The 26,663-nt window shown below is 39.2% G+C and overlaps 1 protein-coding gene across 1 annotated transcript in view; it reads left to right on the top strand.

Moving 5' to 3' along the window:
* The window catches only part of PARD3B (par-3 family cell polarity regulator beta), a 943,196-nt gene that overhangs the window by 536,638 nt on the left and 379,895 nt on the right, over positions 1 to 26,663 (top strand). Inside the window, exons 11-13 of the mRNA XM_054585774.1 lie at positions 5,588 to 5,773; positions 18,799 to 18,969; positions 23,313 to 23,445. Coding sequence (XP_054441749.1) covers positions 5,588 to 5,773; positions 18,799 to 18,969; positions 23,313 to 23,445 — 490 coding nt within the window. The remainder of the gene's footprint in view (positions 1 to 5,587; positions 5,774 to 18,798; positions 18,970 to 23,312; positions 23,446 to 26,663) is intronic.

The raw sequence follows: 26,663 nt of genomic DNA, 5'->3' as shown, positions 1-26,663 counted from the left end.
CTTTGACAAGCTGGGTTATTACCCCTTGTGTGTATGAATCAAACACTGCTTTACAATACAACATTTGGGATTCCAGAAATGACCCCCTTTGGAACACTCTTAAGCTAATAATACAGAGGCCTCCCTAGTCATCCATTTTCCTGCCTCTCTTTCCTCCTCTTACGCCAAGTAATTACTTTTGATATTTGGTTGATAAAAATGATTAGAATATCCAGCAAGGTCCAGCCATGTAGATTCCTCTGCTTCCTCTTTTCCTATTGTTAAAGTCTATTTTTTCCTGCTTTCAGATAATACTGTGAATGAACTGCAAGGCCCTTCCATGTTGCTCAACAAGCTTTTTGCCAATTACGTTTTATATAGATGGGCCATTTCCAATTACAGTGTTTAGTGCATAGTAGATACTTGGTAAAAAAAATTCTTGAATGACCATGGTTTGCAAAGATTATCTCTTGTCACTTGAGCCAGAATGGATCAGTCTCATTTATAAATTCCAACTGTGGCAGGTTATTATTATACTTAGGTATAGACATGGTGTTACAGAGAATAAAAAGAGAGAATGGAGAAATAGGAAAAGAAATAAGTGAATGGAAGGGAAAAGGAAATATATGTATTATTAGAGTGCTAACAGATCAACAACTATAAGAACTTGAAAAACATTTGCCTAAAAAACATTAACAAGTTAGTTAAGGCAGGGGATAGATAGGATAAAGCGTTAAAATGGCTTATAAAAATTAAAAAAGAAAAAGCAGTTAACGTTTTACTTACCATTTCGTTTGGCATTTCTTTTTTTATTTAATAGAGATATTGCCCATACACACACACACACACACACACACACACACACATATATATTTATAATGCATATACATATATATGGGTAATATCTTTATTAAGTAAACATATATACATATATACATACACACACAATGATATATATATATATATAAATATATATCATTGCAATGTTTTCTAAATTGAAAACTATGCTCCGTTATTTTAACGTAGTGGGTTCTGATCAAAGCTTTTTAAAAAATAATATAACTTAAAAAATACTAGAACCTGTTGCACCCTGGGTATTTTCTCAAGAAACTTTTATTTATGTGTGTGTGTACATATGTATGTATGTGGAAGGATAGACAGAAAGACAGATAAGATAGATAATGTAGACGTGGTACTTCATCATAGTGCTTCCCAAAGTTGATGAAATGTACCATGAATGTTGCTGTTTGCAAGGTTCACTTATGATCTGAGGCACATGATGCAATGTAAAACCGTGAACAGCCTAATGTCTATCACAGACTGGTAGCTGTGACACGCCATGGTGTTTTCACTGAGGATTTGATGTTGAAGCCGAATGAACTGAGTCATCTCTCCTAGAAGCATAAAGGATGATATGAAAAGGGAAATTGGACTAGATTACTTTTAAAGTGCCTCACAACTGTGATACTTTATTATTATTTTAATGTAAAAACTAGTTTGTATAAATATGTAAATTAATAATAGCTGGAATAGTAGGAATTAAGCGTGGTTCCAGCAATTTATTCACCTGCATATGGTATATACAATCCCACAAGTGAGATTCACAAATGAGATTCACAAATACACACACACACACACACAATCACATACCATTGGACATGCACTCATATATTCTTTCAACAAATAATTTTGCAGTACTTTTTTTTAATCTGGTACTGTTTTACACACTAGTGATTTATTGGTGGAAAAAAAACCAAAACAATATAAAACTTTCTGCATTCAAGGGACATTATGTAAAAATAAGCAAGTCAGTACACAGTGTGTGGTAAAAGCTCTGCAGAGAAATAAAGCAGGAAAATGGACATGGGCAGGGTGGCTCTGGGAGGCCCTTAAAGTAATTTTAAACAGAACGGTCAGGGAACTCCTCACTGATAAGCTGGCATTTGAACGGAGAGCGGAAGGAAGTGAGGGAAGGAGGCCGGCCAGAAGGTAGGGAAGAGCAGCAGGATGAGGTGGTGTGGCGCCTGGGGCAGAATCGCGCAGGTGGCATTGAAGACAACGGGAAGACTGATGTGGTGGGAGCAGGGTGAGTAGTGAGGGGTGTGGCCAGAGAGCAGAGTCAGGGAACTCAGCTTAGGTGGAGTTTCCAGGACCTTGTTAAGGACTGGGTTATTGTCTGAATGAGGTGGGAAGTCACTAGAAGGCTTTGAGTATTTAGTGTAATAGGACCACTGTGGCTGGGGTGTTGAGAAACAGCCTGAGGAGGAGAAAGTGGAAGCAGGCAGGTAGAAAGGAGGTGCTATCACCGGGAGAGGGTCAGGTGAGAAGCCGTGCTTGAGACAGTTGGAGCTGCAGGGTTCTGCTTGTGTTTTTCAGGTAGAGTCTACAGGGGTTGCTGATGGGTTGGGTGTCAAGCGTGAGGTAAGAAGCGATCGATGATGACCTAGAGGTCTCTTACTTGAATGTCCAGAAGAATACAATTGCCAGGAATTTGTTCAGGAGGAACAATTTAAGGGACGATCTATTTGACTATGGTAATTTCAAGGTAAAAATCCTAATGGAGTTGATCACTAGAGAATTGGTTATATGCATCTCTAGTTTAGGGGAGAGGAGTGGAGACATGAGTTCATGACTCGTGACTGCGTAAATGATAATTAAAACCAGGAAATTAGATGAGGTAACTTAGAAAGTGAGGATGGGAGAGAAAACCAAAGGTTGCATGATTGATCCCTAGGATAGTCCAGTACTTAGGGATAGGTGAGATGAAAGGAACCTGCCAAGGGGATTGAAAACACATGCACAGTCAAGTAGAAGGTGAACTATGAAAGAATCATATCCTGGGATCAAGAGAAGGAAGTATTTCAAGAAGTCTTGTCCAAAAGACAGGAAGCCAGGGAGAGCTTAAGGTCTGGATGACCCTTTGGGACCATCGTGTTACGAAGGTCCTGCCTTTGGGGCCCCTGTGAAGACTTTATACCTCTTTCCATCCTGCTCCATACTGTCGTCTGGCAAGATTTGAGTTTAATTTTCAGAGTTCCCAGTTGAGCTAAGATCATTGAAGGAAGACATTCAGCATATTGATTTTTTTTGTACATTAGGTAAAGAGACATTTATTTCTAACAGAGGAAATGGCTATGTTAACTACCGTAATGGCTTCCTTTGCCATTGGAAAGTTTGCTGTTATTAGGGACCACTAATTATGGCTTGAGCCTGGTATAGCATAAGGAAGATATAAAACATAAGTGTAATTGGGTGGAAAATGTGAAACGATGCGGCATCTTACTGTCACTGTAGGACTGTCTCGGAACTCCTTGCGGTGAGGCCAAGTCATGGTGGCTCACAGATGTTGAGACTTAGTGTATCAGCTAAGGGTCTGACACCGGAACCATAGTGTGTGGGCTCCACAAAACTTCAACACTGACAAGTCTTATGGACAGTGGGCCTGGTACTTACCCACATGCACACATGGTACTTACACATATGCACATACAACATACACACATGCACATGACACTTATACACGCATGGCACTTACAACCTGCTGTGCACCTCAGTTTCTTCATCTGTAAATCAGCATGATAATCATCCCCAAAGGCTCAACATGAAGAGTATGTATATTGATATGTATAAAGCACTCAGAACCAATCATTGTTAGCTCTAGATTGTCACTCTTAGATATCAGGGACTTATAAAAGATTAAGTTTAAGTTTAAAATGAAAAGGTAACCATACTATCATCTGATTTCTGTTTTGTTTTTACCATTTATGTGATAAATGAAAGGTGTTAGTACAATTAGTGGTAGTTGAACTTTATTAAGAATGTAACAGTTGCCAAAAGCTGATTTCATTACAGGATACAGTGGTTTGAAGGTATTACTCGAACAAAACTTGTCCACATGTCACTTTATCTCTGGTAGATAAAAAGCCAGAGCAACTTTCTAGTCTTTCTCTGTCACAAACTTCTAGTAAAAACAGCTCTTCTTTAATTTATATTTTAATTCAGTAGAACTTTATCAGACTTAAATTAACCAACTCCCAGAGAGGCCTGGAAACAGAAATGATTATGAAATGTTATGGATTCTAAATAGGGCATTTGGGAAGACAAAGATGAAGCCTACTAATTTAACATTTAGTATTTCACTCTGGCATTCCAATGGAAAAAGGACAGTTAGTTTGAATCAAATAATAGGATTTTTTCTTAGATAATAATAAAGCGAGTTAGTTAAAAGAGCTAACCTGTAATAGGTTTATTAAATTAAGCAATAAAGTTTCATTTCTTTGAAATTACCCCTTGTCAAAATATTTAGAGCTAACTTCACTTACAATGAAATTAAATGAAAGAACTATTTCTGTAAAGTTCGACATGGGTTTTCTCTATTTTGGTAGGAGCTGAAAATGCCACTCCAGTGGATCTGGCTATGATCAGACCTCCTAATCCCATTTTAATTATGGGTTCTTTGCTACCTCTGATTTTATAGTTGTTATTTTGTGACTGACATTCAGACATTCACAGTAATTTTTAAAATACGTAGTTTTACATAACAGTCCCTCAAAGTGACCTTAGAGGAGAGTCTCTAGACATAATTATAGAGAGGAAGGAACTCCTGACCTAGAATGAGCTGATGGTTTCCAGGGCTATCTCATTTTCAAACTTTAAACCCTGTGGCAGAGTTTCACATTTCTGCAAGCTTGAGAGGGAGGTAGAAGGGGCACCTGCAAAGTTTACCATGTGGGCAACACTTTCTGATTACAACCAGTGTACATTTGAAAACACTAGGGATAAATATGATTAACCATGGACTTCTCCCTGGAGACCTGAACCCTAAGTGCGCCTTTTGCCGCCATACTCTGTATTTTTTAGGGTAGCTATTCTTGTGGCTAGGTGTTATTTGTCAGAGAGGGCATCAATATTTGTTGTGCATTATCATTTTTTCTTAGGTTCAAAAATGGATTGCCAGTTGGTTATACTACCCAAAGAAGCATGCTTAAGGCCTGAGTTTTCACAAAGTAAAATTTAATTCAGTGATATCCATTATAAATCACATCTGTCTAACTTTAAAATAACATTTTGTTTTTTTAATGCTCTGTATCCTATTGACAAGCTTTATCAATAGCATTGCTTTCATGGTAAATGATATGTTTTAAATTATATAAGCCAGATATTTCTTTAGAATTTTAGCATGTTTGTGCACGAAGCTCTGTTTCTTTGTCTATAAAATGAAGGTGTTACAACCACACTACCTCTAAGGTTTTTTCTGGTGCCCAAGATTCCCTAAGTCTAATGCCCGGCCTCTTTAATTATTAAGAATATTCTGCTAAAATTCCAAATACTTATGCAGTGTTTCAGATGACGTGGCTCTGCCTTGCCAAAGGGTCCTCTCTGTTGCCCATGACCAGATATTATTCCCCAAAACTCTTCCCCCACTCCCTGGATGTGGTGTTGGCCCCTCACCGAGAGAAAGACCACCCTTTGCCAGTGGGAGCAGGAATACTCTGCTCTAGGTCCAGTCAGGGTGTCTTCCCAAATATATCTGTGTTTGGCCATGTGGGTGTGTAAATATTAACCTGCTTTCTTCGCTTCACTCTTTTTATGTGCATTTCCCCATCAGAAAGGAGAACCTGACTGCCATACTCTCTCTCCGGAGACCACTGACCAACTCACCTTTGAGATCCCCCTGAATGATTCCGGTTCTGCTGGTCTAGGGGTGAGCTTGAAAGGGAACAAATCTCGAGAAACTGGAACAGACCTGGGGATTTTTATCAAATCCATCATCCATGGTGGTGCTGCTTTTAAGGTGGGTAAGAATGATGTTTCCACATCAGTGTGAACGTGGCTTTTGTGCTTGCGGACTGGATAGAGTGAGTGTGCAAAGGTGTGAGATCGCTGAGGCCTTCCTGCCACGTTCAGGAAGTGGGTGTGTGAACACATGTGGGCAACAATGGTCTCTTTTTATGCTGTAAGTGGTTAGTTTCATTTCCTAAAGGTGAGTCTACAAACCCATCATGATTAATATTTTTTCTTGCATTTTTTATTACTGTTAGTATTATTCTGAATTTGTAACCTGACAAGACTTGAACCTAAAAATACACAACCAGAAAAAACAGAACTAAAAAAAAAAATAAGTCAATGTAAAGGCAGCAAATAAGAAAATTGTGCTTGCAAGAAAAAAAGCTCAGTGGAGCCTGCGAGTGATTGTAGTATTAACTAAAGGTCATTTATCACATTTCATACACTCAAGATAACTAACCACGGTGCTCAGAGTGCATATTTGCCTTTGAACTTGGAGAAGCCTATACATTTCAAAAAAAACAAAAACAAAAACAAAAAAAAATGGAAGAACGTAATTCTGCCCTTTCACATTGGATTAGGACTGTGATCATAGCTGTTAACATAGGGTGATGCAGAGTTAAGTAGCTGCCCACGTTCAAATCCAACTCCACCACCTGCTAGCAAGGAACTTGACCGTCTATGCTCCCATTTCCCCATCTGTAGAATGGAGACACTAAATAATACCTAACCCACAGGGTTCTGAGGATTAAATAAAGTAATACAGAAAATGTGATTAAAGCAGTTAAGTGTTTGCAGAGGGGAAACATGCATGTGTTGAGCTCACATCAGCTCGTGCTGGGCCCCAAGACCTCCTGAGTGTGAATCCTACCTTAGTTACTCTCACCATCTGGGAATGCAGGCAGGTCACTCGTCCTCAATATGTTTCCTCATTTGTAAAAAGAGTACAGTTAGCGGCACCTACCTCCTAGTGCTCTTGTGAGGACAAAAAGAAACAATATATAAAATGCCTAGCACAGTGCTTATGATAAACTTTCAATAAATGTTAGGCATATTTAAATAACCTTGATATTAATAATGTGTGCCATCTCCCACACAAATGCCAAGAAGGCCTAGCTGGGGTTTATAGGAGAAGCCCTGGTCCTAGAATCCTGGCTTTGATGAAGCATTTTTCTTCTTCAACTTACCACATCACGTCTGTTTCAGACATAGACACTGAGGTAATGTCTTTTTATTTGGGAAGTAAGAAATACATTGTGGATAGACGATTCTTCAATGCACTCCTTGGATCAGTTAGCTTTTGGTGCATAATAAATAATGGCCAAAATTTAATAACGTATATCAGTAAGTCTTTATTTTCCTTATGACCCACGTGACTCTGCGGGACAGCTGGAGGGGTTTGGGTTCAGGCTGTTGTCTGTCTGTCACACTGTAGGCTGACAAGTCTGATATGCTCCCCACATTTCATCTGTGTCTTGGACCAGCAGACTAGCTGCAGCATGTTCTTCTCATGCTACAAGTTGTCAGAGGGCCCACAGCAATGGATGACGCCTCATAAGTTCTGGGATCCAAATTGGCTTGCTGTTACTACACACACACACACACGCACACACGCACACGCACACGCACACACTCCGCTAGCCAAAACAAGTCATATGGTCAAATCATCCAAAGTCCATCCAAGGCCTGAGGAAATATAGTCCACCCATGAAGAAACTTAGTCCATTCTACCCTTTGCCCTGGCAAAGCAGAGAAGGATGAAGAACTGAGGCCTGTCGTCCCATCTATCACTCTCTCCAATCAGACTCAGAAATGCAGAACTAAGAGCAGAAGGAAAATAACAGTAATAAAACAACAGCAAATAACATTCATTGTCCTTAGTGCAAATACATGCTGGACGGCATGAAAAGTATTCTGGGTGGGCTCTCTAGTTTTATTCTTCACACTCACACTGGATTAGTATCACGTCGCTTCACCAAGGAGTGGTTGCAGGTTGCAGCGGTTAATGCCTCTCCACGTAGCATCCATGTGCCTGTGGCCACACAGCCAGGGGTTTCTCAAACTGCGACTTGAATCCAAGTAGTCTGACCTCATACCCTGTGCTATGCTGCCTGGAGCTGAAGGCTCTTTCATCTGATCTATTCACATTCCTAGAGACTCAGTATTGTTGCCCTGGAGTTGTCTTGTAACAGGCTTGTCATTCTCAGCCAAGCCATCTGAGCATGTGATGCATTTGAGGATGTCTTAGTCATGTTTGTGGACATCGGCTTGATATTATTCTTCTCATTCCTAATGACAGCTCTATTTGCAGAATTTATTCCAAGTAAAATTGAAACTGAAATGAATTTTTGGAAATTAAAAGCAAACATCTTAGCTTTTTTATGGGCAATAACTTAAGCTCAGACAGATATTGGAGAGCTGGATTAATACGTATATCCATGTTTGTGAAAGTGAGCATCTCCTTACCTAAGCAGTTTCTAACAGTCCTGTCTCTTGCAGAAAGATTTCACTTTCCATTTATGTAAATTTCTTTCCTGACACTGGTCTGCTGAGTCAGACAGTCACACCATTAAAAACCACTGGACAGCATATTTATAGCTGATCTTAAACAGTAAGAGGCATCAATCATGAATTTAGCCTTATTGTGACTGTTTAGTATCCATTTGTCTTGTTTACTTGCAGCATAAAGGGAAGAGGCCTAAGCGTTGCTCACAGGAAACCTGATTAACTAGGAAAAAAGAAAGAGTTTTGCTATTCTCCTTCTGCTGTTCCAATATTCCACTGTTCCTCCTCAGAAAATTACCACCTGTTCTGTGATGCACGATTATGTTTTACAAAAATTGTTTTGAGACTTTGCTCCTGACCCTGTTCCAAAGACACAAATGTAACAGACTGCATGTCCCTGGGGCAAAGGGGAGATAAGCGTGGGGAACATGGGCTTTAGCATCTGGCCCTAGGTTTTTACCTGAAAGCAACAGAATAATCTTTCTGCCAGAGCATAGTCTTTCTCTCCTGGCCTTTTATACCGCTAATTGGTTCTCAAGGTCTTTTTTCCCTTTAGGGAAGGTGGGTTTTTTAAAACTAAACTACTTTGAAAACTATGACCAAATTCTTCCTGTGGATTCTATGCTCTCTTCTCCCGGGGGCTTCAGTTGGTGTAAACAACGATAGTCTACTCCCTGCCAGATGTAACCCCCCCTGAATGACTGTGACTATAATTGAGAGCCTCTTTTTCTTTTTGGGGGCTTTTTTTTTTGCCCCCTTACCTTTCAGGCTACTGCTTTCTGTCATTTCAGCTCTTATTTGAGTCACTTCTAATAGAGAAGTAAATCTCTATTCCAAAGTAAGAGCATCCAGCTACCCTAGGATTCCCTCTTGGAAGTGAACCCCTCATTTACTCTAAGGACAAGCAAAATGGTATTTTACTCTATTCAGAATTATCCAAATGATTCAATAGTTAAATTCTAGTCAAGTAGCTGAGAAACCCTTCCCTGCTGGTGTGAGGACAGAGCCTTTGCCACTTCAGAATGCGTTTGCATCTCAAGGCCTCTGCGGACCCTCCGGAGCATCCCTCTGTGCTTGCCTTGCAACATTACCAAGTAACCATCAACTGTAACAGCCAAGTACAACTTGGAGTACTGATACTAACACGCTTACACAATACCATGGATTACTGTCTTCTGTAGTTTCATTTCAGTTTCTGTCATTCTTCCTGGGCATTTCCCCCTGAAGTCCAGGGCAATTGCTTCCAGAACCGATATACTATATACAAGTGTACAGGTTAAGGTCTTAGGACCCAAGGACGATGAATTGAATAAAAATAGTATGTCATGAAGATGCTTTTATAAAATTTCACTTTTGTGATTAGAATGTAAACTTAATGTGTGACTGGTAAGTGAAAAGAAACATTGCCTTTGTTGTAATGGGAAAAAAAAAAATACCTTGGAAAGACTACTCCCCTTTCCCAAAATCTACCTAAAAAGTAGTTTTCCTTTTCTTCATAGAAGCACACATAACATCTTGATTATCAGATTGAAGGCCTTAGATATTTTCATTCTTATTTGCTAATCATTTTGAATTCTGAAATCAGTGCCTTTTTTTTTTTGCTTTGCTTTTGATGTACCATATTAATTGAAACTTTTTTGTAGAAAATGCATTTTTACATCTATTGATTATATTATTTTAAACTGCTTATTTTTACATTAAAATGAATCATTTTTAGAAAAAATATATAACTAGAATAGTGATTTTTTTAAAAAATTGAGGTAGACTATTAATATGTAGTAAAAACAGAAATTTCACAGAACCTGATTTTTTAAATTTAATATACTTTGGAACTTAAATACATCCTATGAAAACCTTGAAATAATAAGGTAAAAATTAAAATTTAAAGATAATTTTTGCTAAGGGAATAATGTCATATATGAAGTAGATTATTTAAGGGCTCTTAAATAGAGGGAATGAATTTAAGAATTCCTGTTATTCTCTAGAAAATTAATTAGCCAGGTTTGTGCTTAATAAATACTACTTGATGATGATGAAATTAGGTGAAAGAAAAATGCCTGACACAGCTAATTGCAAATGCATGCACTCAGAATATGAAATAGACATAATTTAAATGATTTTATTTTTGTGTGCTTAGGAAATTCGAATACTTCCCTCTGAGAGATGCAGAATTTCATAAACTACACTATTTAGTAATGGGTGAAAGAAGTTTTATCCAATACAAGCAATCCTTCTATTTTTAAAATGACTAAAATATGAATTTTTGGAGAGACTATGCACAGTTCTAGAATTTCTGGGAACATGAGGCTTGATTCTAAATCTTCACGTCTCTTCATAATAAGGAACATTTAATAGCTTCCAAGCTCTTAACCGGAGTCCGGTAGGAGTTCCCAGCATGAGTAATTTCCACCTCCATCTCTGCTGGCATCTATAAATCATGTGACAGATCTATAATTAATGAATTCAAAGGAAGATAAAAGGGACAGCTTTTTAAGAAACACTAACGTTAAATGATTTCTTCAACTATTCATTTTCCTTAAAATTGATAATGTTTTCTACTGGGAGAGAACCGTGAAGATCATTACCAGTAGTCATGTCTTCCAGATTTTTGCCTTTGACAGAAGGACCATACAATCAGAGTGAACAAATAGTTCCATTACAAATCCTCAAATGTTAGAAGCCAAACGTTAGCATTTTGTGCTTATCACAAAACATTATACATCTTATTGACAACTAAAAACAGGAGCTTTATGCCCCCGCCAGGTAGCTCAGTTGGTTCGAGCATCATCTTATACACCAAAAGGTCACGGGTTTGATTCCTCGGGCACATACCGAGGTTGCGAGTTCGATCCCCAGTGGGGCATGTTTGAGAGGCAACCAATTGATGTTTCTCACGTCAATGTTTCTCACTCACTCTCCTCTCTCCCCCACTTCCTCTCTCTCCAAAATCAATAAACATATCCTTGAGTGAGGATTTTAAAAAGCAAAAACTTTACCAGGAAAAATTCATACTCACTGTTTATCCATTAAGAATTTTACCTTGATGAAATTACTAAATTAAAAATGAGAAAAATATCAATTATGTTACATCAATTATTTTGTACCCATCTCCTTTTTTAAAAAGCTGAAAATTTTAGTGTCTATTAACCCATAAATGAGAAGCCTGACTATATGAATTTTCTGCAGTAGAAAATCCCACACCAGCATCAATCATTACTTTTCTTGCTGATCTTCATCGCTCTCCCATTTTTATTTCATGCATGGACATGGAAACGAAAAATAAATTTATACCAGGTTGGATGAAATTTTGAAAGTCTACATCAATTTGATGTATATTTTGGACTCCATAATTGTCTTAGTAGACTTGAAGAAAAAGAGTTGGTAGACCTAATCAAAAAGGAAATTAAAATCTACAAAAGTTGGTATTCCAAGATGATGACACTTTGAATCTGAAAAGAGTAACTTTCATCTAAGAAGCTGTACTCACCTTCATGATAGGTGCTGGTAGGAGTTTATAATGTGCTCAGAGTTTTGTTCTAGGTATTCTACTTTGGGCTCATTTTCCTACTAACCAGGCTTTTACAAATCACAGCACAAACAAGAGCATTGTTTATTCTTTTAAGTAAATAAATAATTTTCAATAAGTTGGAAAGGCATCTGAAATACTAATCCAATTGGACATTTGTGCAGAATCTTTTTGATTCATATATAGCGCATATGCCTTAGTAAGTTTTTTATTATCCGGTTTTCTAGGCCAAAGTAAACTGAAAACAGAAAATCAGGAAGGAGATAGGAAGGGATGGAGAGGAAACTGACATGACCGGAGACAGAAAAAGTGTAAAATGAGCACAGAATGCGATTACTGCATCGTAGGCCAACAAGTATTGTGATGACTCTAAGTCAGTGCTTCTGAAATTTTCTTGCTGAGGAAATTATAAGACTCAGTAGTGACTGTAATAAAAGCTCTTAGTTATGATGTATTCATTTATGTCCATGTTTCCAGGAGGTGTTCAAAATGGAAAGAATTATAATACATTTTGAAAACATTATATCAGAATGGTTTTATGTGTAATCTGATGCATGGAAATATACTCTTCAGATATCTATTCTAAAAAGTCTCATGCCACAGGTGCTGAGTAAATTGTATACTGCTGGAACTTCACTGGTTTGCTACACAGAAGTAGAGTAAGGCTTTTTTAACAATGACTGAATTAGATAAATAGAGAATTTTATATTGCTGACCAACAAGATATTGGGTCAGTTCACAGAAGGTAATCAAGCTTCATTTTTAGAATTATATAGGTTCTCCAAACATGTGCTGGAGTATCCAAGCCAACCTAGATTCATGAATCTCTCACAGTCATAGTCTGTAAATTCAACAATTTGTCTATTGTCGTTGAAACTTACACCAGGCCCAGAGCACCTGAATGAAATATTTTTCAAGTGACTCAATTTAGCAAGTATTTCTTGAACATCTGCAGTGAGGTATGCAGTACATAATAAACTGGAGACAGAAAACTTAAAACAACTCACTCCATAATACAGGGAGGTGGTAGGGTGATAAAGTAAATGTGTAAGAAACTCTAATATGATCTGGGTTATGGGAAACAAATACAAAAGTATCATGGGTGTTGAGATGATGAAGCAATTAATTCTGCCTGTGGAGAAGACTATGAATAGAAGGCAGTTGCTTAGCCTTCTTACAGAGGATAAATATTCAACAGGTGAGCCAGAACGCAAAGGGCGTTTTGGACAGAAGGAAGAGTATGGGTCAAGTCGCCATGGTGTGTACACCAGAATGCAAATTACTGTCCCTAGAAACTAGAGCTGTGGTTGAGGAAGAATGCCCCATTCATCTTGGTTGAACTTGCCGTAGGACAGGTGATGGAAAGCATTGGCTAATGTAGGCAGCTACTCTCCAAGACAAGAATTGATGTGCTTCCAGTCTTACCAACTTTCTTTATTCCCCTTCTTAGTTTTAAAAACTACACTTTACAATCTTGATTTATTCTGTTCCTTTCATTGCTACTGCTTTTAAATGAAGTTAAATGATTTCAATCTGGACTGCAAGGTTCTTTTCTAGGTTGGGCTTTTTTTTTTTCTTTTCTTCTTTTTTTCAAAAATACCATAGGCAAAAGTTGTCATGGAATGATTTTAGGGTCTTGAGAAAGCTTCTCTCAGGACAACCCTCTCCCTCAATCAGGCACCATCTTGCCTGAAGGCCCACCCCACTCCGGGAGAATACTGCTCTGGAGTCTGAAGCCAGGCTTTGGGGCTTGGGCTGTGGGTGTGGATACCATCCCAGAAGGCTTTACCGAGGGCCCCTTTAGAAACATGCAGAGCAGAAGCTGACATCTGGTCATGATTAATCCTCTCAACACCATGGCCTAATGCAGGCTGGCTTTGGGCCCCAGCCAGCTCCCCCTGGGAAAGCCAGCCCGCCTTGCATGCTGTCTCAGGTTTTGTGGAGACTAGCTCTTTACCATGGCTTTCTTACTCTCCCTCTGTAGTCATGAGAACTTGAGAGGTAAATGGGCCTCACAAGAACTTGGCCCAAAGTGGTGGATTAAGCCATGCAATGTCACCAGTGATCATGGCAGAGGCAGAAACCAGGCTCCATTGAATATAGTGGGAGTTGAAGTATAAGGTCACTGGATGCCTCAGAGGTCATGGAGATGCTTCTGTGGACACATGAAATATCTTCCTGACTGGCCCCCACTACAAAGAACTGCTTGGTCCAAATGTGTGCCTATGGAGAAACCAGGGTTTAAATACTTATTTTTAAGAGGTGAGGATCTGTAGCTTTTACTAGACTCTCAAAGGTGTCTGAGGGCCCCAGAAGGATAAGAGTCACTAGCAAAGTGGTTGCAAACATGGACCCCAGAGTGAGCCAGACCTAGGTCAAATCTGCTTTTAGAAATGTGACTTGTAATCATGCACTCAACTGGCCTGATGTTTGGTGTCTTCTTTTATAAAATGGGGCAATAGTGCCCCATATATAGGATTGTTGTAAGGATTAAATTGTCTGCTGCATGTAAAAGGCTTAGTGCAATGACTACACAAAGTAGAAAAACATTAATAATTGTTGTCATTAATAACTTTAGTCCCTTTAATCATCTCTCGAACTCTGATTTTAGAAGCAACATAGCATGACGGGTACATGTCTGACTCAAAAACAAGTAGACCTGGTCATGCCAGTACCCTTTAGCAAGTCACTTAATTCTCTGAGCGTCCCTTTTATATGTCTTAAATAGCGGAGAGTAGTATCAAAGGGCTGTTGTAAGAAGTGAATGAGAGAATATATGCAAAATATTTGCACAAGGACTGGCCTATACTAGGAGTTCAGTTAAAAGGAGATGTAAAACCCAAACATCTTGTCTCCTACTCCACTGTTCTTCCTTCATTAGAACCAGGCGAGGACTGAGATTTGTAGCCCGGGACATGAAGAAGACCTAATCTCATACCGGTTTTTATTTGACCTAAAATGCCCTGAAGAAGTTACTTCTTATTTTTATGCTGTTCTCCTCCCTCTTTTTTTCTCCCTCTTTTCGAAATTTCTTGTGCTCCTCCTAGCTGGAGGATAGATAGAGTCGGTTGTGGGGTTGCCAGAGGTGAGTGTAGTTGCTGGCTTTTTGGTTAGGAAGGAAAGTGTCTCGGTGTGGTCAGGCTGCTATAACAAAATATCGTCAACTGGCTGGCTTATAAGCCACAGAAATGCCTTTCCCACAATTCTGGAGGCAGAAGCCTAATATCAAAGGCAGTAGCAGATTTGCTGTCTGGTGAGAAGCCTCTTTGGGTTGGTAGATGGGCATCTCCTTGCTGTCACCTCATATGACAGAGGGAGCAAGAGCGTTCATCCCATTCACAAGGGCTCCATTCTCATGACTCAATCACCCCTCAAAGGCCCCACCTCCTAATAACCTCATGTTGGAAGTTGGGATTTCAAAATACAAATTTGGGAGAGGGAGGGTAGGATACGAACATTCAGAAGAAAGGGAATTTTTTTAAACAAATGTAAGCATGGCCCAGATCATAATGAAATAAATATCCTACGATTACTGAGTAATGTCCTTTGGATAGTTGAATTCATTCATGTAAAATCAGTTGATGAGAGTCAGCATCCTCATACCTAAGTATTTACTTGAATATAATATTAATAGAAAGAAAACCATAAAGATTATTTTTCTTGTCAAAATTATTCCAAAGCAGAATAGACATACACAGTTTGGGGGGCTATTTGATGAGTGAGGAGTAATGAGCTCCTCACTGAATCAACTTCATTTTAGATCAAGACTAGACCTGGAGATGCATGTGTCTGGAGCTTGATGGATAGAGAGGTTTTTATTTTTTTCCTTTCCCTGCTAGTTTGCTTCCTTGCTCTTCCATCCCGCCCCCCGCACTGCCTCCTGTCTTCACATCTTTTGTCATCTGACTGGCTTTTGTACAGGGTTCTCTCCCAGGAGGTATCATGTAACATACTGTCCTCCCTGGTTTCGAAAATCTTTTTTTTGTTTTTTCCTTGAAGCATTACTGCTGTAGGGAGTAGCCATGGTCACTTATGCAGAAGATGGAATGGTTAGTGAACAGAAATGCTGAGAAGTCAGGACTTGGGTTCTTCTGATCCGGCTCCAACTTTAACTAGCTGAGCAAGTCCTAATCTAAGTGGGTTCTCTTAAGAGGAGTTCCATAAATGGTTAATCATCCTCTCTGACCATTACATTATTTATCTGTGCACAGAAGAGATTGGGCAAGATGACCTCTAAGGACACACGCAGCTTCAAATTCTGTGATTATGTGCTGAATGTTAGGACAACATGGTGCTTAGTGGCTTCACCATTAATGAAATTACCCATTGTATAAAGAAAAGCACACACCAATGGTAGCAGACAGGCCAAGACTGAAAACGAGAGTGTGTGTGGGTTTTTATCATGCCCACAGCTCTACATGACACTTGGGATGAATGTGAATGTCTTCTAAAAAAAAAAAAAAAAATCCCAGCTGCCCTGGGGTGACCTGCCTTGCCTTTGTGTTTGTGATTTGGCTACAGCAAACATGTTCTATTTCAGTGTAGTTTTGCATGCTTGAGACTTGGAATGTAACTGAAAATAAAAGCTTGTACTTAATACCTGTTGGTAGGAGATTATTTTACCCCCCTCCCAAAAAAAGTTCTTATATCTCCTTATCTCTTCGTTACCTCTTCATGCAGACCTCGTCCCATACTTCACAGAGAAGGTTCACAGGAGGTTACCAGGTGGGATCTCACTCAGGTTTTATTTCCTTCATTATACAGATATTCATGAAGTTTCAATCTTTATCTTTCTTCTTCCTGTTACACAGCATGAGGTGTCCTGCCAAGACTAAGCGTCTACAAATCCAACACTAGACCTCATTTCCTGTTAACGGAGCTAGGATCTTGATCCAACTCTCCTGCTTCCTCCTCCTCTTTAAAAGCCACACACCCATCTCTAGTCCTTCTGAAAAGATTGTATGACCACCTAACCTCCTTCTCAAGATTCAGCCCTATAGTCCTCCTTCCATTAAATGTCAAAATAGAATAATTTCTTGAGTCATGTCTCACTTCAGAGGACTAAACCGTTAAGGTTGTTTTTGTCTTACCCTCACTTCCAGTAACCTTAATCTTATTCTTTATGTGCCTCACTCAAAATAGATAACAGAAATGAAGCGATTTCTTTCTCCTTTGGCCTTTCCTGTAAATCTCATTTCCAGATTTGCTCCAAATTAGGGTAAAGGTTAAGTGGAGAGGGAAAGCAAGAGGAAGGGAGGGGACTTTACTCTGTCGAGGCAGCCCGCTGAGACATCTTACAGCTCTGATTGTGCACACGTCTTTCTCTGTCCCGGGGCCTTGCCATCTCAATTTTTCACCGAGAGGGCTGCGCTCCTTTGGGCGGCCCCCCACGATCCCACGTGGCAACGCCCTCTCCAGCAGGTGGCCTGTGCAGTGCGTCTCCAGGAGGACATTAGCTCTGCAGAGCAGCTTTCACCACACACCCTGTTCCCTGCTATCAGCAGAGGCGCTTCCTCTGACCATCTGCTACTGCCTTAGTCAGAACTGACCAACTTGTCTACAGGATTTCTCTCCTGGGCTGTAGAGTTGGTCCTATTGTTCACTGTGTGCCTGGTTTTCTCCTTTCTTAAGGAAGCATTTTGCTTTTGCATTTCATTCTGTTGATTTGAACATGGATCCCAGATACTTCCAACTGCAAAAACTCTTTAAGATTTCCCTTGCCCTATTTCAGCATTGCACAGCCATAGTCTAGAGAGGGGTGGGTAACAAAGGAGTTCTAGCAGAGAGACTGAAGAGACAAGGTTCAGGAAACCTGACCTCAGGTTAGTGTGTCTCTGACTTGCTTTCGTGACCTGGGGCAAATTACATTACTTCCCTGCCTCAGTTGCCTTATCTCTAAAATGTGAATAAAAACATTAATCTACTGAATCACTTGACATACCTGATGAAAAAAAAAACCCCCTCTGTCATGTGCACCTCCTGTTATTTCTGTTAGGTTTATCAGCAACGGCAACAGCAGCGGAACATCCCGGACACTGCATCTGTGCCTCATAGCAAGAACTTTCGACCCTAGTGGAAAACGGGTATAAGACATGATTAATGTCTCTAATCTGACTGTTAATATTTTAAGCATTCTCCCACCCCAGGCTGCCTGGTGGGAAGATACACCATGGCCCCCTCAAGTACTTTTGTCAGCAGAGCTGGCTGCAGCTGGACTCCCATGTGTGAGGGACTCGGAAGGTGACTGGGTCCGGGAACTGAATTAGTCTACAGTCTGGGCTGTCTACCCACACACTGAGGTTCCATTCCTTCCTGAAGATGTTGCGTAAAAGTACCCATCAGTCAGAACCTCCCTGCAAAAAGCTTGACAATCCCATTTCCCAAGCCTTTCTGCCAGAAGACATCACAGCAAATTGGTCCTTAACTACACACCTCTGTGTTCTTTTGCAGACTATCAGACTAGCAACTTTGTGGTTGTGTTAGAGAAAATGACATGCGAATTTTTTTCAGCACTACTCAGTAGAGCTAGCAATGACATCAGGAGACAGTACTATTGTCAAGCACACGACATTTAAGCATGATGTCTCTCTGCGCCTGAAAATGCAAACCCTCGTTTCAAGTGATATGACCACTTCCTTCTGTTGGCAAGCCCCCTTTCCTGCAGTCAGCAACGTGGTCCCTGCCAGAGCAAATGGCAGAATCAGACAAGGTTAGCGCGCTTGCCAAAGATTTCAGTAAGAGACATTATCCAAATGTCTAAATTATTGTGTTTCAGGACTCGAGGATTTCTGAAAAAATACTTTCACACAATTCATTCTTGTTTGTATTTGTGACTATTTGATAAGCTCCAGAACCTTTTTCTGCTATAGAAAATAAATCATCCCTAATAGCTGAATTTTTTTCCTATTTTCATATTTAAACTTGAACTTTTCCCTAAAGCGGCCACATGTCATCACCATACTTTTCTGTGTTTAATACTGTTTTTCTTTCCTCTGCCCTAGGATGGTCGTCTGCGGATGAATGACCAGCTGATTGCAGTTAATGGAGAATCTCTCTTGGGAAAGTCCAACCACGAAGCTATGGAAACACTTAGGAGATCAATGTCCATGGAAGGAAACATACGAGGGATGATCCAGTTGGTGATTTTGAGGAGGCCAGAGAGGCCGATGGAGGTGAGCAAATCTTTACTTCCCTCAGCAAATTGCCCAAGTGGCCCCCAGAATATATGAATTTGCATTGCTAGTATGGTAGCTAGATTCATACTGTTTCTGAAATTGGAAAAATATGCCCCAGAAGTTCTCTGATGGATTTATGTGGCGAACAGGTGGTTGTATATTTTAGGAATAACTAGAAGGTGTAAAAATGTGCATATAAAGTAAGTAATTTATCAAGTGTAACAGGTCCATATTTTCTAGTTTTTTCCCCCAGAAATTCCTAAAGCTCTGAACTTTATGAATAAGGCTTTATTCACATAATAAATTATTAAAGTATGTAACTTCGTTTTGATTGATGTGCTAGCAGTGTCCATATCATAGGAAGTTCTTAATCAGATACATACGATGCTCAATGTGAAGATCATTATAATGCAATCAACTGTCTATATTTTCCCCTAAAATGCACACATGGATAGTATAGAACTGGGACTTAACTAGTTTAAAATTTGATCTATTAAGCAAGCTGCTTCCTTCATGTTGTTAAATAAATGTTTTTAATTAAATAAATATACTTGAAATCTTCTATTTTCTTTATGGAATTTGTTTTGTATAAGGAAAAATTTTACCTACACATGAAGTATAAGCATAAAATATTCTCAAATGCCAATATTCCTAAACATTTCACTTAAAATTATATAATTATATTTATATTAAACAATTATTATATTAACCTCATTTTCCTTATATATGAAGAAATTACTAAATGCTGCTAAAATTATTTTAAAAAGAAAAAAGTTGATAGTAGTTAATGAAAAGAGCATCAACAAATCACACATATACTCTCTAAAACAAATCATGTTTTGTAATACAATAATAAGCAAAGTTAAAATAGAATACTATTAAAACATGCTAAAATAAAATATTAGTTTTAATAATAAGTTCAACTTAGAAAAATAAAGGGTTTTCAAATCAACGAGAGTAGAAGGCAGTTCTGGATTACTTGAGCTAAAATCCCAGGTTGATCATTTCCTGACCATGTGAAGACATTCCTAGCTCGGTGCTGGGGCTTGTAGATGACAGATACTTTTGTCTGTTTTATCCCTTCATGTATCCTTATTCCCCAGCACATCGTAGACACTTAATAAATATTGTTGAATGAATGAATAAAGGTTACATCTGAGACCTACTTCATCTGAGAGGGTAAGCTGAAGTAGTAAACCTAAACTGTATCTTACTTTGTTATATTATCAGCTATTGGGAAGAAGTAACTGCACCTTTTTACTCCTCCGTACATAACCTTGTAAATGTTAAATAAATGTAAATTGGCCAATTACTGGAGACTATATATAATGAGCCAACTCGATTTCAACATTTGTGTCTGCTTAAGTGACAGAGAGGCTTCCATGAATATTTAATGGATTTTACTTATGTACATAGTTATAAACCCGTATTTATTGCTTCCATCCATGAGAGAATTGGCTCCTTTATGGTTTAGTCTGGTTCTCACTCTGGAGCCCTAGGACTTCATGGGACCCAGGGGTTGGACGTGGGAGTGAAGGACGACCACCTTGTCTGTACATGAGGGTATTTGATCTCACTGAAGATTTTTTTGGAAAAAAGAGGCCTAAACTAACAGAAAAGTCTGGAGGACACTGCTGTAGAGTGCCATACCTGTGCAGGTGGCAAAAGTAAAAAAAAAGATATTTTTGTTAAGAGTTAGTTATCCTCCCACCTCTCATCTTTCCTAATTTTGTGTGTTTCTCTAAAACATGCGAATGCTTAGTGGATTAAGTGTTGTGTATTTTGGCTCATATAGTTGAGGAATTTTATCTTTTCCATTCTCCTTTATTGTAGGTTTGTGGGTTTCTGTTTGTTTGTTTGTTTGTTTGTTTTTTCATTTTAATTCTCACACTCTGGGGTGGGTTGACAGTTATAGCATCAGGAAAAAGTGCTAAACTTTCAATTTGTTGCCCATCCTCAGAAATGTCTTCTTAATACACAGTTCACTAGGGAATCAATTGTGAATAAGAAATGGGACCAAAAAAGAAAAAAAAAACATTTTTATGAGGATGCTTAATCAAGATCTATTTATTTGTTTTCTTAATATTTACATGCTTTCCATGGGGAATAAGCAGGGATTTGACTCTCTCTCAGCTGTTGAGAATCTTGTAGTAACCATGAAGATTAAAGAGTATTTTTTCTTTAAAAATAATTTCTTTGAAAAAAAATAATCTGCCGCTATTTGATCTCCCGAATCTGTGTTTCCCTATGTCAAGGCCTCTGCTGCACACTCGTGTTTTTGGTGCATTTTCCCATGGCACAGGTGTCACCCCCAAGTACAATGAAAAAGCATCTGTAACCTAGAAAAAGTGTCCCCACACCCTCGTACATGCAGGCAAATCAACTAGACTTGGCAAGAAAACCATGATGGTTACTTGAAACTTATATTGATATAAAAATTGAAGAAGCTACTTAAGAAAAGTCAAAATATATAGTTGTTGGGTTATTTTCCCACATTACCCAGATGTACAAAATACATAAACAGTTTTGATGAGGACCTTGCAAAGAATGCATAATGAGCCCTTGATTGAATCAAAATCATTTGAAAGAGAAACGTGTTTTTCAAAGGATGAGCTTGAGGTTCAATTGTAATTCTATTTGAGCCTGGAAACTTGGTGTTAAAAAATGGGTTATGACTTGTTTGTTGTTGTTTTTTCCATTCCCCAAAACATTTCCCTTCCTGCTGCAAGCTCATCTTGGTAGAAGCAGAGTGTGTTTGAAAATCCATTATATTTTTTATCGGCTGGGATGCTAATGGAGGGCTGCATGACAGCTCTATTTTACAGGCTGAACACTTTAATTAGGCTGGTTACTGATCAGTTGTTGGGATATCGATTGTGTCATTTATCAAAGAGCTGGGAAAGCAGAAAAAAAAAATTTTTTTTTGTCCTTGTTGTTAAATCAAAGCATGACAACAGTATGGTGATTTCCAGAGGGAAACTGGGGTGGGGGAGGTAGAAAAGGGTAACGGGGGGATAAATGATGACGAAAGGTAGCTTGACTTGGAGTGCTGAGCACGCAGTGCAATATACAGACTATGTATTACGGAATTGAGCACCCGAAACCAAATAGTTTTATTAATCCCGTAAATTCAATTTTAAAAAGATAGCATGAGGCTATGCAAGGTAAGCCCTACCTCTCCTGCCTGCCAGGGCCCCAGCATTAATTTAAAAGAAATTTGCTGAGCACCAGCCTTGGTTTGACTAGCAGTACAGAGGCCAAGGGTGCAGAAACACTGGATGTGGAAAAAGTGTCATAGGGCTTGACAAAAAGCTAAGGGGCCTTCAGCAGCTGAGACACTGTAATTGTTAAGAATGCATAAATTGAATGTTCTAACTCTTTTGTTTAGCTAGCAGGATACTGGGTTTTTGTAACTGAGGAGGAATGGTTTGGGCCACACAGCTTCCTCAGAAGGAAAGAGCTTCGGGGCTCAGATCTTCATTTCTGTTTGTGGCATGCTCCTCTCATAAGTGGTCAAGGGCATAGATATGAAATGGCTTCCAAGTGACTTCCTTGAAACCTGTTAAGAAGACACATAGTATGAGCCAGAACAAAGCCTGGTCTGCGGTGACTCATTCCTCTTAAACAGAGGGCTCTCCACAATGGGCCCCTCCTATTGCTTCTCCCACACCTGTGGGACATGGCTGGGGGGGTGTTACTCTGGATACTGCAGTTTTAAGGAAACTTTCCATTTGTTTACAGAAATTCAAAATAGAAGGGGGAAACGAGGGGGGAAAAAACGAAGAAAATGTCTCAGGAGGACCACAGCCTGGCATTGTCGCAGTACTTTGTTTTAAGCTCCTGGCCAAGAGACCGAGCATGGGCAGCGAGACACACTTGGGACGCTTCAGTGGCAAACGTGCTTGGGTTCTGACTTGTCCTGCAGCGTGTGCACTTAGTCGACAGGGAGAGAGGGGGAACCAGCTGGCTGGCAGAGAAGCGTCCTTGGCATGAACTGTATTCTTGTGTTGACACAGCCGCAAGCTGCACTCCCAGATGGAAGAAAACGGAGAGAAGACTGTTCTAAGTGGGGCGGGGGCAGGGGAGAATAATAAAGTTAATCCTCTTCGGTGTTGGCTATCAGCACTCCTAATCCTTTGCACCACATTGTCAGTATTTTTTATTTCCTATTCAAAGATATTTTAACTCCTAGGTCCATTTTGATTTTCCGCAACTGAGGATTTATGTGCAATAGACTCTCGAAAGATTATTAATAAATTGATCATTCTTTTGCTTTGCTTTCATTGACCGAGTTGGAACATAGTTAAGAAGCAAATGTAATTTTTATTTTCATCCCCTAGGACGCTGCGGAGTGTGGGGCATTTTCTAAGCCATGCTTTGAGAACTGTCAAAACGCTGTACCTGCTTACAGGAGGAACGGTAACAGCACATTGCATCCGTTTAGCACTTACAGTCCACAAGACAAACAGAGAGGTAAGGAGTGATCTATTTTCATCCACTCAAATGGTGTCAGAAAACACACTGGTGTTTTTAGGAAGGAAGGAAGGAAGGAAGGATGGAAGGAAGGGAGGGAGGGAGGGAAGGAGGAAGGGAGGGAGAAAAGAAAGAAGGGAGGGGAGGGGAGTTAATTAAACTAAGTGCAGACTTTGTTACTCTGAGTCATGAACACAAGAGGCGGGTGGGAGAACTGACTCAGAAGTTGTGAAGCAGATTCCTGGCATCGGCTCCAGCTTAAGTGACAGCTTCTGTGCTTGATGCCCCAAACACGGAGGGTTATGTGTAAAACAAACCATGCCTGGAGAAGCAAAATGGCAACTGTTATTTTTTTTTTTACAGTCTTTTAATATTGGAAGTTAAGAAATATAAATGACTAAACTTAAAAAAATGTGTGGGCTAGTATTAAATCGTTAAATGGTCATCACATGATTTACAGATTTATGCTTGATTCTCAAATGAGTGTGGCAGGTCCCATGAACCGAGACCACTGTGTGACAGTGGAATGTTCCTGTTACGGTCTCACTGCACTGTCCTCCCCTTATCATCTGCTGTGGGTCACATTTCTAGCTGAGTGCTAGATGGAAAACACTTGGACTTAATTCCTTGTTTTTTGAAAATTAGACTTCAGATCACCAAGAAAAATCTTTTATTTCCCTGAATCTCCTTTCTGCAATAACTTCCATTTTTATATTGTAAAAGTAATACATATTCATTAAAAAAAATTAAGGAAAAAAACAATATAAAGGAAATTCAATATTACATTTCTATGGAAGATACTAATCAATAACATTTTTAGGTAATAAAATTCAAGTCTTTCCTTCATGCAACATGTGTATATAAAGTGAAATGGAAATGAATATACTATATATAATGTTTAGGAAATTGTTTAAATTAATAACACATTATGAACACCTTACTATGTCTTGGAATACTCTACAGTATCGCATTCAGTAGTTGCATAGGGATCTTTTGAATGGAGTTCTGCCTATGTAATCAGTCCCTTATTTACACTTGAGATATTACCGGAAGTTAGCTATGTGGGAACAATTTCTCAGCTCTGAGATTAGTACTGAGGTTTCTGTGGATTAAGTTGTTCCATCAGCATGGGATGCTGTTTCTCCCTCTGAATTCCTGCGTGTTGGTGTGAGGAATAGCAACAGCTGTGACCATTGATTGTTTACTGGCTGTTAGATACTGTGCTAAGCAATTTACATGCACCCTCGAAGTGGGTAATATTATTATCCTCATTTCACAGATGAAGAAATAGAAAGTCAGATAGAATAAATAATTAACCCAAGACCACATACTTGTCCACACAGAGCCTGGATTCCGCCCCATTCTCTCTGACTCAGGTTTATTCCCTGAACCGCAGCGCGGGCCCTGTCTCACTTGGTTCCTTAACACTGTTGAAATCCTTTTACCTGATACTAAAAATGTGCATTAGAGGCCAACTTCACTTTTTATCAGGTGAAGAAATACTCGGTATGTCTCTTCTCATCTTCTTAAAAATTAAAATTTTTCTTGACAAGGCAAGAACTCCTCCTGAGACTTTAAATCCCAGCAGCAGGATAGTCTGGGGAAGGGACAGCTAGTTTTCCATAGGCTAAAACAGCCTTTTCCATACCAGGACCATATTAAAGTACCTGGCCTTAATATAATCTGGTTGTCATTTAATTCTCAGGCACAGTGTATTTTTAGAGAACATTGAAGTATTCAAGGAAATTGATAATATCTAGGAAAGATAACAAAGGCTAAAATAATGAAACTATGGAGTTACATAAAGTGTAAAACTACAACCAGAAAGAAGTTTTTAAATAATAAAGTATACTCAAAACAATGTACTAAAAACATTATGTAATAATATTTTGGAACATCAATAGAATGTTCAGAGTTTGTATTTCCACTGAACAATTTGGAGTTCTTGAGACTCAAGCGGCCACAGACCGCCCCCGAGAGGTTCTGTCCAGTCTCTTCTTCCTGAGACATAGATCCAGGTAGAATGCCGTTTACACCAGCGAAAAGCCCAGGCAGATCAGCTTCCCCCAAGGTTCCTACTATACTTCCTGCCCTGACCTCAGTCTCCTAAGGTAAACATGAAAAAGTAATTCTTTCAAGAAGTGACTCACTAAACATTATTCTTAAAAATAAAAAAGCACCTATTGTATTATTTTCTTATGTATCTCTGATAGACTATGTTATAACAACTAGGCCTAGAAGAGCATAGACTCATTAAATTTTAATTGTAAGAGGCCAGGAGATAAAATTCTCTTACTTTTTATACGAGCTTAGTGACTTAGAGACAAAAAAATAAAAAATAAAAAATATAAACATGGTGCTGTAGGAGAATGTCACGATCATCACCTCTTTGTAATATTAATGAGGTTTTAAATTTTGAGAACCATCGAGGGTTCCGCGTTTCAGAGGCATGGGAGGAGGCCGTCAGGTCGCTAAGACTCATGAAGCCTGAGTGAGTGTTGATTCGCCAAAACTAACTTTTTTAAGGCGCTCTTTTAGAAAAACAAGATTGATTTGACAAAATGTAATGTCTAGTGAGGAGAGGAACTGTTACAGCCAAAACATTAAGTTTTTTTCCTTCCTTTTTTCTTCCCTTTGTATATTTAAAAATCCAATGTTGATATGCTGTGTTCCATCTATTTTTGTAATAATAGTACATACCACCCACAGTTCCACGGTTATTTTTTTATACATACATATTCCTGTCAAGCTGTTACACAGAAAAGGCATTTTTAGAACTAACATTTGTAGAAATTGTAACACCATAAAATTCACATTTGTGTTGGAGAATTGCTAGCACTGCCCGCAGTGGAAAAAGTGTGGAGTTCCAAGATGGTAATAAGGAGGGAGGCTGTGTCCCAGACGTTTACTGTAAAATCCTATTAGGCATTTGAATGGTAATGAAGTCCACCAACACTCTGTTTTCTGAAGAATCTTGCTGGCAGATCTCACCACAGGCCATGCAATAGCTTAAGAGCAGTTTGGCTCTGGTTTGTTATGACCTCTCCTTTCACGACTCTCGTCATCGCTCTCGTGCCCTATTCTTGCTTCCCCTCCTTTCAGCTCAAGTTCACCCCAGCCCCTGCCTCAATCACTCAGTGCCCCAGGTCTGCCCAGGGTCACTCACTGAGGTCTCCTCTAAGCCTTTCATCTCTACTCCAAATCTAACGTTTAATTCC

This window comes from Pteronotus mesoamericanus, unplaced genomic scaffold (assembly GCF_021234165.1).
Source record: "Pteronotus mesoamericanus isolate MK-2021 breed Mesoamerican mustached bat unplaced genomic scaffold, CSHL_Meso_final contig_90, whole genome shotgun sequence".
NCBI classification, from domain to species: domain Eukaryota; kingdom Metazoa; phylum Chordata; class Mammalia; order Chiroptera; family Mormoopidae; genus Pteronotus; species Pteronotus mesoamericanus.
Note: the sequence above shows the minus strand (reverse complement) of the source record. Positions and strands in the feature narration are given on the sequence as shown.